The sequence below is a fragment of the Manacus vitellinus genome, unplaced genomic scaffold (assembly GCF_001715985.3).
Source record: "Manacus vitellinus isolate BGI_N305 unplaced genomic scaffold, ASM171598v3 scaffold_3_pilon, whole genome shotgun sequence".
Taxonomy (NCBI): Eukaryota; Metazoa; Chordata; class Aves; order Passeriformes; family Pipridae; genus Manacus; species Manacus vitellinus.
In genome coordinates, this window is record NW_021940535.1 from 42610937 (window position 1) to 42627596 (window position 16660).

The following is a 16660-nucleotide window of genomic DNA, read 5'->3' on the forward strand; positions in this document are numbered from 1 at the left end:
ATTTTAAATAGAACTCAAGCGGTTGTAAAGAACATCAGTTACTCATGCTATAATATTCATGCTATAAGTACAAAATAATGTTTTATACAAACCTTGTGCTTTTCACCTGAAAAGTTCGAAGATCTCTACAAACAGTAACAGATTGTAAAGGGTTATGAATACTGTTAAGTACATGTGAGGTTCATGTTATGAGCAAAGTATTATATAAGGAAAGTTCATTATTCAGCAGAGGAAATGAGAAAATTTCATGTAGTAGATCTTAGTCACCATTCTTTTTTTCTGCTGCAACAGAAATACCATCATGCATATATATGGAACTCACCAGCCATTAAAACATTTCATGCACCTCACACTGTCACCTAGTCAGAATATTATTTTTCCACTATAATAATTTCTCTTATGAAATGAATAAGCAACAAATGAGTACACAGTAATTTCTAGAATGTCAAGTTATTTGTCAAACTATAAATTTCTCCACTGTTTTCTTTGTCCTGGCTCCACTGTGTAGGGAGACAACAGCTCTGGAGTCCTGATCTAGGACCAGTAGATGAGGAATCATCTACTGATTCCTGTCAATTCCCTTCTCATACAGCTTTACTTACAGACACCACACCAAGTATCTAACTATACATTCACAAATCATTTTAGGTTTTTGTGTTGTTGTTCAAGCAGTGACTAATAATGTGATTAAAGTTTAACTGCCAGTGCACTCTGGTTTGCTTTGTTATGTTTTGGTGCACCAGTAAGTACCCCTTCTTTCAAATTGCAGGACATATCGGATAGTAGCATATCACTTGTGATACCTGTTTAGTATTTATAGAATTCAATTTGTTATTACAAATCCTAAAAAAGTAAAAAAACCCAAATCAAACACAAACAAACCACATTGAAATGTATTTCATCCTTTGGGTGTAAAATATTGCAGCATTACTGCAAATTTTTATCCAAAATTAAATAATTAAAAACTGAGAAAATCAAAGTAAAAATATTTTAAAGAATGGACTTAGTATAGTACTTGACACTCCCTTCACCAATAAAAACCTTCAAGCCTTCCAAGCAAAGAAATCCTGTTATTTACATGACACCAAGCAGAGCAGAGGTAGCTGAGGGGGTGCAAAGCCTCACAGCTCTTAGGCCAGACTTCTCCCTAAGCCAGACCTGGAATTCCTCAAGGCTGTTCCTTCCTGCGCTTCTGGCTTCTGCAACCCACAAAAGTCAAAGCGCTGCCTTAGCAGAGCAGTAATTTAGTAATTACTGATGTAATACGCATTGGTGAAATATTTATACTCTCTGCAAAGAGCACCAGGTTTCTTTTGGTGCCAAATGAAGTTGCTCCAACTCCCTGCTCATCTAATACCCCACCTCAGTTGATGGAGTACTTCTCTCTTCGTGATGGTGCAGCGGATCAGACTTCAAAATTGACCTAGGTTGAAAGGATATTTCTGGCTTTGCCCACCAGAGCCCAGAAAACTCAATTAAAAAGTAATTGCTACTGAATCATTGATACTTCCTTGAATTTGCAGGACATAACATCAGGTTGGACATTTTAGATTAGAGAGAAAAGATGATTCAGGTAGTCATTCTGACAACAGCAAAGAGCCTGGCTTTCAAACTTATGTTCAGAACCATCTTATGTAAATTATGACAACATAAAAGAATCCTGACCTGTGCAGCCTTCTTACAGATTGCTTCTGGTCTTAGCATTCAAAATTAAATGGGTTCATATCAGGGATTGATACCAATTTAAAGAGAACTGTTTTAGTTCAAGTGAGCGCTTTTGTGGTAAAGGCCATTCTGGCCTCAGGTAACAAACACAGTACCCCAAACACAAAGGCACTTCATTCCCTTCCTCTTGCAGCCCACCAAGTTCAGCAAGCTGTATTAAGAGCCAAAGCTGGTTAGTCATCTTTGTATAACCAAGATCTAAATCCCTCTGGCAGCTCATTCACTCCTCTAATACACTCCATTAAATTATCAGAAAGAAGAGGTATAAATAGTAGTAAATTCTTAGTTAAACATTTCAAAGCTGCTTATGATTTGAAAACTACTAAAAAACAACTGCTCCAAATTCATGCTTTAAGAGTTCATGGAAATTCTCAGCTTGTTTATAAGTAACTCACTCCAGTGGTTTCCGTTATTTAACACACTCATTCGAAATTTCTTCCTGTTTGCAATAAGACTTCTACCTTCAAAAACATTTTTGAGGTGCTATAAGTATCCCAAGCTACTTTTGGCTTTTTGATTATACTAGGCAAAGCTGGAATTTCTTCCAAAGGTTTCAGCAGAGTAATTCTCAGTAGTTTTACACTTGACTGTTCATTTGATTATCTTATCATTCTAACAAATATTTGCTAATTGACCAGAGATTTTCTAGTAAAGCATATCTTTTAATAAATGAGCATAACAATACTGTGTCTCTAATGGGTAAGCTGTAAAATCAGAAGGTTATTAATCATGGGAAGAGAAACTCCTATTTAAAACCCTGAATAGACACATAAAATACATGCAACAAACAAAGGGAGGGAAACAGAACTCAAAACAGGAAGGGGGTGTTGTTCAATATTGCAACAAAGGAAATGTAGGATGAAAACTGAAAACTTGCACAAGCAATAGCAACACTGAAGATCCTGTATTATTTCCACTACATTGTGATTTTGATACCTGTGCTAAATAACTTCTGTGAAGCAAATTAATGAAATAAATGCTTAAAGGCAAAAACCTTTGCAAGTAAATATGATTCATCTTTTATGAAGTCAGATATAAGAGTTATTTGGCTTTTTTTAAACACAGGAAATCAATACCCAGGTTCTCTTCATACCATCAATAAGACTGAGTGTTTGACCTGCACGGACATATCACCAATCCTGACACACACATCCTCCAATTCTTCAATCACAATGAGTTATGTCAAATTAACTTAGGTTTTCATGTTTATTTAGCACACTGCTGAATAGTTTCTCACAGTAAAAAAAAAAAGAAAAAAAGAAAAAAAGGGTAAATGGTAAATACATTATGTAACTTCACAATATAAGTGCAGTGATGCGTAGATATGTAATTTAAAATATACTGCAGTGTAATCCCTTCTTACACTACTTTGTAAAACACTGAGCAACACTAAGACATACGATGTTAAAACACCACTATTAACAAAGTTTATGGCTCACGCACTTATGGCATTTTAATATTATTAAACTTGAGCACACAGGCCCTGTGCACACGCCGTGCTCACACCTACGGCACCAGCCCGACATGACTCATGACATTCGCACGTATCCCATGGCAGCGAGCGGGGAAACGCGCACGTCCCTCCTCGTCGGCAATTTCTGATTTATTTATCCGAATAAATATAAAACACCGTGTCATACTACGAACGACTGATGTAAAGGACCAAGCTCAATTACAAAACAAGCCGCGGGCATCAGCGCGGTGGGGCGGCCCCCGGGCAGGTCCCCGCGTCCCTCAGCGCTCCAGCACCGCCCAGGGACAGCCGGGGGTTGCGCTGCGCCCCTTCCCTGGGTCAGGAGCGGCCCAGCCAACCGCCCTTATCGGCAGGGCCCGGCGGGCGGGCGGCACGCCCCCGCTATCACCGCGCCACCGCGACCGCCGGTGTGAGGGGAGCGCGGCGGCCACCGCGCCTGCCCAGGCCGTTACCGGCCGCCCCCGCCCCCGGCGCCGCGGGGCCGCCCCCCGCCCGCCTCCGCGGGCGCGTCCCGCCCGGCCGCATGGGCGGCGGCCGGCGGCGGCCCCGCGGCGCGGTTGGTCAAGCGCGGCGGCCGTTGCGCCCCGCGGCCACCGCCCGCGCGCAGCCCCGCCCTCTCGCCGCGGCCGCTGCGCTGGAGGCCCCCCGCAGACGCCATTTCCTCGCGGCCCCCCGCGGCGGCGCGGCTGCATCACCTCTGACGTGAGGCCGACGCGCGCCCGCCCGGTCCCCGTCCCCCCACCCCCTGTGACGGGCAGCACGTACAGGGCGGCGGGTGAGTTGCGGGAGGGGGCGGGGAACACGTGTGCGCGCAGCCCGACCCCCCGCGGCCGGCAGCGGGGCAGCGCGGAGGGCAGCGGGCGCGCCGGGCGGCGCGGAGGGCAGGGCGGGCGGCAGGCACGGCAGGGAAGGGCAAGGCAAGGCAGGGCAGCGGGGCGCTGTGCGCGCTCGGCTCAGCCCCGCCGCCGGGGAGCGCGCAGTGAGGCGGCCGAGCGCGGCCGCGCCGGCAGCCGGGAGCGCGCCGCGCTCCGGGCCGGGCGCCCCGAGGCCGCTCCGCGTCCTGGGAGTTCCAGAGGAAGGCTCGCGGAGCGCCGGCTCCGTTACCGGCCGGAGCCGCGTGTCGCCGGGCTCTGGCAGGGGCGGCTCCGGCCCTTGCTCTGGGGAGCGGCTCGGCTCGCTTGGCTCGGCTCGGCTGGCGAGCGGGAGGAGCGGGGGGCAGTGCTGGCCCGCTGCGGGCGCGGAGCGCCCCGACGGCCGGTCCCGGAGCTTCCGCGGGGCTGACCCGGCCGAGGCGGAGTGGGGATACCCGGTATCGTTTCCCCGTAGCCCGCTACACCCCATTACATCCTGGCCCACAGGGTTTTCCGAGCTGGGTCAGCAGAACAGCTGGGGGAGGATCACGGTGGGCACCGTGAGTCCGAGGTCTTAAGTTTGAGGGTTTTGTCTGCATTCCCCACTGCCGCGGCAACATCATACGTGGTGCTGAGTGCTGAGTGATTCCAGAGGGACTGATGCTTGAATGGTCCTCTGGCCTATCCAGGGGCTGGTTGGACCCTTCTGAAGGGGGACCGTGTGTCCTCTTCCCAGCGGGCTCGGCGCTGCCTGGTCCGGGTGGTTGAGGTGGCAGATGCAGAGTGGACAGGTAGCATTGCTTGTGCGCACAAGAAAGGCAGGTTGGGCTTTTAAATTTTCTTTTTAGGGTTTTGCTAGGGTTTTCAAGGAAGAACAGGATGGGGAAGAAAATGAGGAAACACTGAGAGTTTAGGAGACACAAGAAACTTAGTGACGAAGCTTCTGATGATAAAAAAACCTGAAAGTTTACACTTGCTAAATCTAGTCTGTTTTACCTGGCTGAACGCCGTGACCACCTTGCCAGCTGGTGTGCTTCACACCATAGGGTAGTAAAACAGGTTATTAGAGTTCGTACTTGAAAACATAATGCCCTTCTGAAACGAGTGCATTATGAGAGTTTCCACACTCACTGGAGTCATCAATAAATGCAAAAAAGGTGCTTGTAAATTCACAACCTTGCTTTCTAGTAACTCCCTTGTGAATAAAAGCCTTCAAAGTGATTTGGAGCAAGGGCTGAAACATATTTCTCAGCCCCTTATGAATTTCTTTGTAATAAGCCTCCTTTGTAAGAAGTCTCTCATGTATAAAGTATGGTTGAAATAAAAAAGTTGTTTTTTAAAATGTCTCTGGGTATTTAATTAGACAGTCACACATTTTCAGATATGCAAAATATTGTACCCATTTGTTTTTGCAGTTTAATTTCATCAACAGATGTTAAGTATTTGTATGAATATTCAGTGATGGAAAACAAGCAGCAATACTGGGGGAAGTGAAGGGATTTTTTGTGCCCTTTATTACAGAATAGGGTATCTTGATGCAGATGCCATCCTTCATCTTTTACCTGTGGACAAAAATATAAAATGTTCACACTTTTAGTTGTAAATTACTCCCAATTTTCTAGGAAACCTGGCAGTGTTTTCCTCCAGCTGATTCTGCCTGCCAGATTTGTCCTGCCAGGGATGCTTCAACTAATGGCAGTTGAAGAAGCTTATGATGTGCACTGTGTGCATCATCTTAGTCAGTGTTTATCTGCTACTGACCTGCTGTACATTCATCTCAGTGACTGTAGTAAACATGTGCTTATATATTGAAATGTTACAAGTTTTGGTAGCGGTTAAACTTTGTGCCAGATCCTGAAGATTTCTTTGCTAAGTTGTAGGAAGAAGCAGGTGTCTTTGCTTACATTATGGAAAACCATTTTTGCCCTGTTTTTATAGGAGTACAGAGATATAACTTGCTTATTAATTTAAAAATCCAGATGAATATTTAAAATTACTGTTCAGTGACTGTAAGCAACTAAGGTAGAAAACGTAAGAAAATAATGCATTAATACTGAGTATAAGACTAAAACTTGTATATAATTAATCTCACAGTGAAGAAAAACACATAATTTTAAACAGGACGTAAGACCACATATGTAAAAACTGTTTGTTTAGTTTTACTTTAAAATAGAAAGAAGGTAACGTGAACTTTAAAGCGTGGTAGATACTACTACTGATAGACTTTTATAAAGGATTTTTAGTGCTTGGCAGAAAATTCTTTTTTTCGTTCTTTGAAACTTAAAGCAATGCATATGTTAGAATTTACTTGCAGTGTAGACTGAGTGTGATACATGTGGAAACTGTTTATGTCAGTAGTTTCTGGACTGGATTTAAAACTGTTTTGTGACATAGTCTGTATTACTTAAGTTTTAGAAAAAGCATAATTATGATATCGCTCAGTATTTTTCTGTGTATTTCTTAAAAACAGTTTGGAGTATTCATGTTAAAATTATATACAGGATGCAAACCCTCTGCAATTCAGGTTATAGGAATCTGACAGTTTATGGGAGTGCTCCAAAGACGGTGACAATCCAGACTGGACTGTGCACTTCAGGATTTCCTTAGCATGCCTGGCCTTGAGCTGTGCACAAGCCCACATGAGGTGACACAGCTCTGTGTGACTGACCCTGTGGGTTCAAATGACTGCAGCTGACTGACCTGCGACTTTTGTGATCCCCTGTGCTTGTGTCTGTCTAACATTCCTAATCTTGTAACATGTCTGAATTATGATACTAATGTTCTTCATTTTATCTTTAGTCATCTTTCTCATTGAAGGTTTATGCCAAGATAACTAGTGTATCTTTTAAAATTACTTGTGTACTTCATTATTTTTGTTTTGGTTTTTTTTAGGCTATAGTTGGATCTTTATATTTGAATGCTGTTTCTAGTCAAGTCTCTGTTTACAAGCAGAAGTTGTCAAAAAGAGATGGGTTTGAGCTTATCTAGGAAGAGTATTTTGCTGTGTTCCAGGATAACAGCTGAATTTTATGGCAGTCATATTTGCAGACTTTACTCCACCTTGCTAAAGTTTTAAATTAAGCAATCATTTGTATTAAGAGTCAGCATATACACAATTATAAATGGAAAATCTATATGAATTCCAGTTTTTCATATATATCAAAAATCTTAGGTATATTTGTCATTTCACTGATGTGTATAGTACTTGCTGTTCTTTTTCTAATTAAACATAAATAATCTAAAAAATACGCCCTTTTGTCTGTATTGTATTTTGCAGAGTACGAGGAATAGCTTTGTTAGATTTTCTGCTGCACTGATGCTCTTTTCGTAGCTATTTACCAAATCAGTTACTGGAGCACTGCAGATGAAAAGACTTTGGGATAAAAATCCTAATAAATATTAAAAATAAATAAATTTTTATAGTGTTCTACAATCAGTGAGGAATTAAGCTAAAATTAGGAACTAAATTCTTTTTTTTTTTCCAAGATGAAAAATGGCTCTTTCTAGGTAAAATTTCTATGAAATGCGTTCAGTGGGAATAATAAGTTCTTTTTTTTTTTTCCCCCTCCAACAGTAGGTTTTCTGTGACAGATGGCTCTGGATACAAAAATACTTCACGGCCTTCATAAAGTGAATTAATTCTGACTTTATTCCCATCTTTAGGAAGAGATTACAATGAATATGTTGCCAGTACCTATGCATTATTTAATCTTCCTTGGTGTGTGAGCTGTTACGAAGCTTATGGAGGCATTCTTACCATGAACCAGATAGAGCTTTCATGTTTAAGACTCTATGGATGGCCCTAGTTTACGAAGAAAGAATTTTTTTTCCTACTTTATTTTTGTTGTTACATTGCATGTATATATAAAACCAGAATGATGTAATAAGATAATATTTTCTTATGGAAAAATATGGTGGGAAGCTTGGTGAAAATATTCTCCCCAGAACTGTTTGACTTTGGTGAATTTCAGTAGATCCTTAATTTGATTGGATCTAGAGAAAAAGGTAATTAGTGGTAACTAACAAGACAAAAATGTAGAAAGATTTTAGGTGTAAAATAACTTCTTATGGTTCTAATCTGAGTTGATACTGGATAGGATATGAAACTTATGTGGGCAAAAATATTAATGTTAACTTATAAAATGTTGAATTGTGTACAGCTTGGCTACCCCTAGCTGCTGTACTGTAAGTCTGGTCAGTAGAATACCATTGGAGGCATATGAGCTCAAACTCTGCTCTGCATCATTTGACTGGATATCTTTTCATATTTTCATGCCTTTATTCTGGGCGAAAAGGGTGACTTTCAAAGAAACCAATAAAATTTATCCTCGAAGATCCTGGAATGTTCTCTAAAATAGTGCCGCAAAAGGAGCTTGGTTTACATTTAATTTGATTCAGTGTAGTTACTTTTAACATGTGGGACTAAATTCCAGAGTCTCAGAGTCAGATGGGTAGCAGTTTTCCTTCCCCGCCTTTTCCATCTCTCAGTGTAAGACCTGAGAAGAAACCAAAGTAACTATCAGCCAGTTGAAATAGTTGAACTTTGAGTTCAGACAGGCTTGCCATCCCCTAATTACAGTAATAGAACCCAAGGAATTGAGATTTGCTGCCTCTTAATTTAAATCCCTCATCTCTACCATGTCTTCCTTTTGCGGCCTCAATTGGTTGTGTAAGTAGGGTGTAGGTGGGAGCATGCCTGAGGGCCTGCCTGCCTCTGCCTGACCCTATCCTGTCTCTGTTCTGTTTGTAAACTGACCTGTTGCCATGGCAATGTTTGACATCACCTGTTCAATGTTGCACCTTCAGTGCAGGGTTTGGTAGGAGAGAAAGGGAGACGAAGAGAACCGAGCTCTTGTTTTAAAATTCACACCTTCCGTTATGACTAAGTGTGCCAAGAGATATCGAAAAGGAACTGTCAGGTAATTGCATTTTTATATAGCAGATACATTTGGAAGCTTTCTGTATGGAGTTTAAACTCTTAGTTTGAATTGAGGGTCAGCAAGTTACTAATTTTCCTATGAAACTTACCCTACTTTTAATCCTGCAAAATTAGAAGAATCATTGTGGGTCTTGAGCCATGAGTAGTTTACAGACAGTTCAAGTGTAGATTCCAGCTGGGAATCAGCATCTTGGAAGGTTTGAGAGGAATGTAGCAGCACGTGGCTGCTGGGCAGCTTGAACCATGCCTATTGCAAGATGTGAGGTCCGGGGGACCTGCTGTGGGTGGTGCTGCTGGGCTGCTCTGGAGCACTGCGCTCCCAGCCCTGCTGGCAACAATGCATGGGACCCTGGGACTCTGTGCTTGTCCCTCCCTGACAGCCATTTCCAGAACTGCCTTTCCTTGCAGCTTTCCAAAATACTTGTTTTAGGGCTCCTACCTATATGAATTGATATTTTAATGCAGGGGAACAGAAAGAAATTATTCAGTTAATCTGATCGTTTTGACAGAAATTTGTTTATTTTCTGTTAGTTGTCTGCTCCAAATATAAAATAGTTTGGAATTGCACTCTTCCATGTACTGCATTATATACCTCCATGTACTGCATTATTTAAATGTGTATGTATTTACTTTTAGACAGATGACCATGGAAATGGTTGAACAGGATGACAATGCAGTGGATTCTATGACAGAGGGAAATGCTGGTCACCTTCAGAATCAGTCAGGCCGAAGTCAGATTTCCTCAGGATCTGAGGTAAGCTGAAATGTGGAAAGATGAGAAGAATCAATAAAGTGATATTCAGAGCTGCAGTGATTTTGAAATTATCGATTTGCATGGCATTCTCATGTTTTATAAGTGTTGCTATCAAATAGGAAAAATATAGCAAAGGTATACTGGAAACTATGCCTGCAGTAGTTAGCAAAGGACCAGTGTAACATCAGGTCTGTTAAAAGGTGACGCTTTCAGGAGCCAGCTTTTTCAGAGTAGAATGATTGGTGGACACGTTTTTTTTTTCCATTCGCTTTTACAAGATGATTGTTTGTTATAGAGATGGGAAGAGGGTCCTAAGGAATTGAGGTGGCTGGAAGATCAAACATCTAAAATGTGTATCTTGAAGATGTGATGAATAACAAAAATGAAAACATGAATAAAACCAACCATGATTTTCTCCTAGTTCCAGTTTTTGTACAGAACATATTTCATCTAATTGAAAGTACATTTTTAATGTATCCAATGACAGTGACTGGAGTTCTAAAAACATACTTCATATGTTCTCTATGGTTGCTCTACGTTAAAAATATATACATGTTAAAATATGAAACATTTGACACTTGAGAGAAATAAGGTTCTTGACCTTACTAAGATTTATAGCTCCAGAAAACTATGAACCACTTAAAAGGATCTTCAAACCCCGTTTGTGAAATAAAGGAAGCGATTTTAAAAAACATCTTACAGAATTTATTAATCTGTAAGGTTTGATGCCATGTATTTGGTATGTTAGATACTTGATTTACATTATAGGTATATTTTAAAAACTGAAGGCAGCTGCTCTTTTTCTCACATCTTCAGACACAAAGACTGCAAAATACTTATCAACATTTTTTTTTGATCTATGCAGCATTGCGAATATTGTTTGTTGGGTTTTTTCTTTTTTTTTTCTTTAAGAGTGGAGCATGAAATCAAGAACTTTGAGTTGTTCTGTTGATGTCATCCCCTCATTTCTTCTCTCTTTAGTAGTTCAGTTCAAATTTTGTGCTTTAACTTCATAGGATGAATTATGTGTAAAATCTATTGGCTTGTGCAATAGGGTCTGAAGAAGATACCTGTGAATTCTGTCACTTGGGATTTTTAATGTTGATCTAGAGACAAAGCTGTCACTAATGCTGTAGGAGAGCTTCTGCTGCGTCCCCAAGGAAAACACTTTTTATGTTTGTGTGCCTTTAATGCTTGAGTACTGTGTGTGAAGGTTCAACTGTATTGGGTATGGGCTTCATCTCTTTCAGTTAAAACTAATAACTCTGAAGTATTGATGAATCTCATTCAACTTGCACCAAACCAAAACATGTACTTGAGTTTGAAGGTTAAGATTAACAGTCCAGAGTTGACATCTGGAGTCCCTTTTTTTGGTCAGACGGCCCAGAGAGCTCTCCTGGACCTGTCAGAGCTGCTTGGTGCACAGAGCGGCAGCCATAGACATCCCTCTTGTGTGCTGTCCAGAAAAGTGGGTTGGTGCAGTTGTGCCACTCCAAAGAGGAGTGGAGCTGAGAGGGCTCCAGGGACAGACCTCTCTCCTCAGCCACCTGGTGCTGCCACTGGCTCCCAGGGCCTGCAGCCCTGACACCCCCTCAGTGCCCTGAGGCTGCACTGCCACAGCATTGATTTTGGTAAAGCGGGCCTGGGTGGAACACTTACCTTGTTATGACATTCCTTTGACTTAAGATGGGTAGGATTTTTTTAGTCTATGTTCCTATCTGGCTGGCTTGGAAGGTGAGGTGCTTTGTCGTGATGAGAGTCAGGGGTGTGTGTTGAGGGGTTTGTGTGGGACATCTGACTGGTTTTGCTGGTGGTACCAGATGGGAAACTTGGGGTGTTCCTGAGGAATTTGTGGCTGTGCCGCTGGTCCAGTGTCTGTGTATTTTGACTGTTACAGAGGGACACAGATCCTGTCTCCCTCTTTGGCCTCTGGACGAGTGCGGTGAAGAGAAGACAGCCACTAAAAGTGACTGAAATGTACCTTGTGCCAACTTCCAACCATCCCTCCTATTAATTTAGTTGCAAACATGCAGAGAAAAGAATGACTTGATTCTTACCAAGAGCTAAAATTCCTGATCACTGAAGCTGAGGGCTCCTTTTCAGATATCTTGGGGACGGGCACAGAGGACTGGGGCTGTTGTTTGTTTTTTTCAGCAAGATGTTTGTTTAACCTGGGTTCTTTTCAGTCAGAAGTAAAACATTTTAATATGCTATCTTTTAATACTCAATTTGAAGTTTTCTTGTATTACCAAAGAATTGTAGAAGGGCTGATGTTGGAAGGACCTTTTGGGATTATCTAGTCTGACCTCTCTGCACAACCAGGGTCAGTGAGAGCAAGTTGCGAAGGACTGTGTCTGCTTGGATTTTAAATATCTCTAAGGATGGAGTCTCTAGAATCTCTCTGGGCATCTGTACCAGCAGATGACTGCTCTTGCAGTAAAAGGGTGGGGTTTTTTATGTCCAGGTGGAATGTAATGGTTTTATTATGACTTTGTCCAGGGAATGACAAGCAAAATGCTGGGGATACAACTAGGTAGGAGGGGGGCTTTTTCGGTTTGTTTGTGGTTTTGTTTCTGGTTTTGGTTTTTTTTGGTGTGGAGATGATTTTGTTTGTTTGTTGTTTTTTGTTTTGTTTTGGAGGTTTTTTGTGTACATGTTTGTTTTTCCCTCCCCTGGAGTTCAGGCTTTTTAAAGAAATACCTGCCATTTAGTTTTAAAAAGGTGGACAGGTATTCCGTAAGATGATCATCTCTAGAGGGCAGAGATTGTTTTGTGCTGAAGCATTTTTAATGTGTCCCCTGTTGAGAGGCAGAGGAGACATTAAGAATGTCTGGGCTGGAGCACTATGATGTGATGGGATAACCTCTGATGCTAAGAAGGAGCTATTATACATTATTAGTAGGGAAAAGAGTGTGTGTGTGGTTTTCCTAACTTGTGTCATAGATACTGCTATATACTCCTGCAATTTTTTGGTGATGAAAGTAAAATGACTTTTTCTACAAAAGCAAAAATGAGTAAATTTGAAACTAGCAAAAATGAGGTACATTTTTCTGTCCATTAAAGGATTTTTTTTAAATAAAGTGACTTAATGTAGAATAAGATTGCATTTATAGTTTAATTTCTTGCATCCATCACTTTCAGCCAGTTAATGAATTGACATAGTCTTTTGTGATCCAACCACCAAAAGAAATAGGTAAGAAAATATTAATTGGTTAAAAACTTTGGTGGTTTTCTTTAGAAACTGTTGAAAGTGTACAGAACATCTGTACAAAAGGTTGATGCTTTTGAGGGATGCTTTCAGGGAAGAGCAAAAGGTGCAAGATGGAAAATTTCTCAACCTGTTTAGAGATGGGCTCCATGGGTTGTCTCACGTGCACAGATCTTCTGTTGATACATATAGATCTGTTCTTAAAAGGAAGTTAATTTTTTATTAGAATATTCTTATAGTGGTGATGATAGCCAAACATATTTTGGAACAGTTACATCTGCAATGGTATTCAAGGAGAAATTAGATGTTCCTTTTGCAGGATTTCTAGAAGCCATACTGCATTCTCTGTTGCCATGTGCTCACTACACTAAATATAATTATAAAAATGTAAGATCAATGTACTTAGACCATTTTCAGATTTGACAAAAATACTTTCAGTTCTGTCATGTTTGTTTTTTTTTTTTTAATCCTACATGTTGATGGTTTTTCTTTGATTCACTTTTTGTTAACTTTGTCGTGTTGTCTGTCAGTAGAGCTGTCTGCTGTCCTTGTCTGAGATACCATCTGTTGACCTCTTGGTGCTGACCCTAAGTTAGACATACATCAGGATTTACAATTCGAGAACTGCTGTCAGAGAGATCAGAGGGAGATTTTCAGAGCCTGGAGTGCATAGCCAGTGCAAGCTGGGACTGCTCAGGTTTAGCACTTCAGGGGTGTTGTCCTTGTGGGCTCTCAACATCAAACTGTGTTATATCTTGCCCCCAGTAGTTTGAGCCCTGTAAGAGTTTGCCAGACTTTAAAAAAATTGGTCCTAAAACCGGTCTGCCAAATGCAACTCTAGACCATTAGCAAAGCTGACGTTGGAGGATTATAAATGTGCAGCTTTGTCACCATTTTGTGCTTCCTCAAAGGGTATGCTGTCACTAAATGTCTGAAATCAGCCTAACGTTGTTTTCCTTAAAAGTATGTGCTTCTATTTTTGCATCAGCTTTGGAATTGATCAAAACTTCCCTGTCTCCAGCTTTTCCTTGTAGAGGGTACTCGGTGCCTGAGCGTGGCAAGTCCTTTGCTCTTCTGTTAGATGAATCCAGGATGGGTTTGCCTTGACTTTTCCTTTCCCAGAATTTTCACTTTACTTCTAGAGTCCTTGCAGTGTTTAGATTCAATAGCAGGGGCAGAAATCAGATGGACCTGTGTACTGCTTACTTTGTATTGGCAATGTTGAAGGTACAAGGGGTTGAAGGTAAATGTAACCTCTAATTCTCAGTAGGGAAAAGTTATCTGACCATGTGTGAGGGAGCGTGTACATCCACAGAATAACTGTTCAGATGGACAGTGCATCTTGAAGTCAGATAAATGATGAGGAACATCTTTCTCTGCAGGAGTTTGTGCCTTGATATGAAAGTAGTGTATGATCTTCTTTGTTGGCTGCTTTTCTCTCTGTGGAAGAGGGAGCACTTACATTTCCAAACACATGGAGTATAGTACCATACTGCTATTATGGATTGCAGGGCTGGTATTTGTTGAAGCTGTTAGACTTGACTGTTGCACGCCTAGGAGCATAGAATGCATAGAATGTGTTAAGCTTCCCCTCACCCACTGTGTTCCCGAGTTGCTTCTGCAGATTGTTTTCAGTCGCTGTGCCAGACAGCCCTTGAGGTAATGACGGTAGAGGTGGCATTGCTCATCACTGATGTCACAAAGGAATTTTTTTTTACCAAGTCTGTTTGAGTCAGCGTTTACGCATGATAGCACCAAAAGGTTCTAGTGTTTCAGTTAACACCAAAATATTCAGCTTGAAAACTGGAAAAGGAAATGTGAATTGAAATGGGTTTAATAATTTCTAATATTTAATAAAAGAGATGCAGAATATGACATATGAAAGTTTTATAATACTGCCATCTCAACCCTACCCCCCCTCATTTGATCTGTTATCTGAATTAATGGGAACAGAACAATTTCTCCTGTGGTATTGTAAACTTCAGTCCAGAAGAGATTAGCTGAGTGTGTTTTTTTTTTTTCTTTTTTTCTTGTGTGGTTATACTGATTAAGGAGCTTTTAAATTAGTGTAGTTTCTTAATCCTGAGTACTGGATTATTTCCTGATCATGTGTGCCTAACTCATTGTGTACAAATAGAAACTCTTAAACTGTTCACTTTGTACTGTTTTTTTATGTGTTGTACTCAGAAAGTTCTTTCTGATACACAGAATATTGTATCACATTAGAACTCTTACAAAGATATCAGTAAGTCAAAAGGTTTGGTGAAATTGCCTTTATAATGTTTTGGGAGTTGGCATGCTTTGTAAACATTTAGACTGCTCTGTGCTCTCTCCTTGAAGCTTGGGTTAAGGATGTCAACTTTGCCACAAAATAGATTATTCTCTTCAGATCTTTGAGACTTTCTAGAGCTCAATCTCAAATATGTGTTTCTGATAAATTTCTCTTAACATTAATATTTATTCTGCAGATTGGGAAAAAGGTTTGCACGTCCTATCTACATATAATTTCATGCCACTTAAGGAATGATTGTTTCCATTTCAGGGTTAGAAATGCCCTAAATTGTTCTATTTCTTGAAAAGCAGTTCAGGTTCCTCTAACGCTGAACAACTGCATGGGGACTGTTGACAAGATCCTGTCTCTGTTTCCTAGAAACAGTGTTTCTTCAAGATAATTTGAACCACCATCAAGTCTTTTTCAGAGCAGTGCATCTTAATAGTAGTTAACATTTTTCACTTGCTTCAAGAAAGGAATATTTCCCAGGCAAGCTATGGCTTATGGATCAGGAATGAAAACTTCTTTCATATTTGGAATTAAAAACCCCTTCATTGTGAATACAGAAAAAATACAAAACTTTCTTTAATTTTTTTTTGAATATTCAGCATTCATCATGATTGTCTTCTCACTGTCATCTCATCACACATCGGAGTCTACAACTTCCTCATGGGGGAAGAGGAGGGGCAGGCACCAATCTCTTCTTTGTGGTGGCCAGTGACAGGAGCTGAGGGAATGGCCTGAAGTTGTGTCAGGGGAGGTTTAGGTTGGATATTAGAAAAAGGTTCTTCATCCAGAGTGTGGTTGGTCACTGGAACAGCCTCCCCAGAGAAGTGGTCACAGCACCAAGCTTGTCTGAGTTCAAGAAGCGTTTGGACAATGCTCTCAGGCACATGGTGTGACTCTTGGGGCTGTCCTGTGCAGGGCCAGGAGTTAGACTCGATGATCCTTGTGTGTCCCTTTCAACTCAGTATATTCTGTGATTCTGTGATCTCAATTTTAGCTTTACTAATCCAGATACCTTTTGGGGCTGAGAACAAAGCTAGGAAGGGAATAACATCAGAATTTTATATATGAGTCTGGGTTTATTGTTGATTGTGTGGGATATAGAAATAAGACTTTTCAATGCAGTTTACTTTAAAAACCACAGTATTTCTTTTTATCATATAGTTTGTTTATAATTCTCTTCCTTTTCTGAGTTTAGAGATGTTTCATCACACAGCACTTGAGATCAATTGTAGTTGTTTTCCCTTTGCCATCAGCATTTGTTTCTGTTAATAGACTTAACACTAATAGCAAAAATATTGAGCTATTTCTTAGCCTGTAGTTGCTAAACTGTTTCTTAACCCATTCATCCTCAGCAGTGAGGGTTGAGAACCAAAGGCCGGGGAAAGCTGTGTCCTCTAAAATGTCAGCAGAAAAAGGGACCAGATTATT

At 41.1% G+C, this 16660-nt stretch overlaps 1 protein-coding gene across 5 annotated transcripts in view; it reads left to right on the forward strand.

Annotated features, from left to right (window-relative positions):
* The first annotated feature begins 3933 nt into the window (after positions 1 to 3933).
* The window catches only part of CREM (cAMP responsive element modulator), a 35233-nt gene continuing 22506 nt past the window's right edge, over positions 3934 to 16660 (forward strand). For all 5 annotated transcript variants that reach the window (XM_029961867.1, XM_029961868.1, XM_029961869.1 and 2 more), the window contains exons 1-3: positions 3934 to 3974; positions 8857 to 8969; positions 9626 to 9743. In XM_029961867.1, the coding sequence (XP_029817727.1) occupies positions 8929 to 8969; positions 9626 to 9743 (159 nt within the window). In that variant the 5' untranslated portion in view covers positions 3934 to 3974; positions 8857 to 8928. The remainder of the gene's footprint in view (positions 3975 to 8856; positions 8970 to 9625; positions 9744 to 16660) is intronic.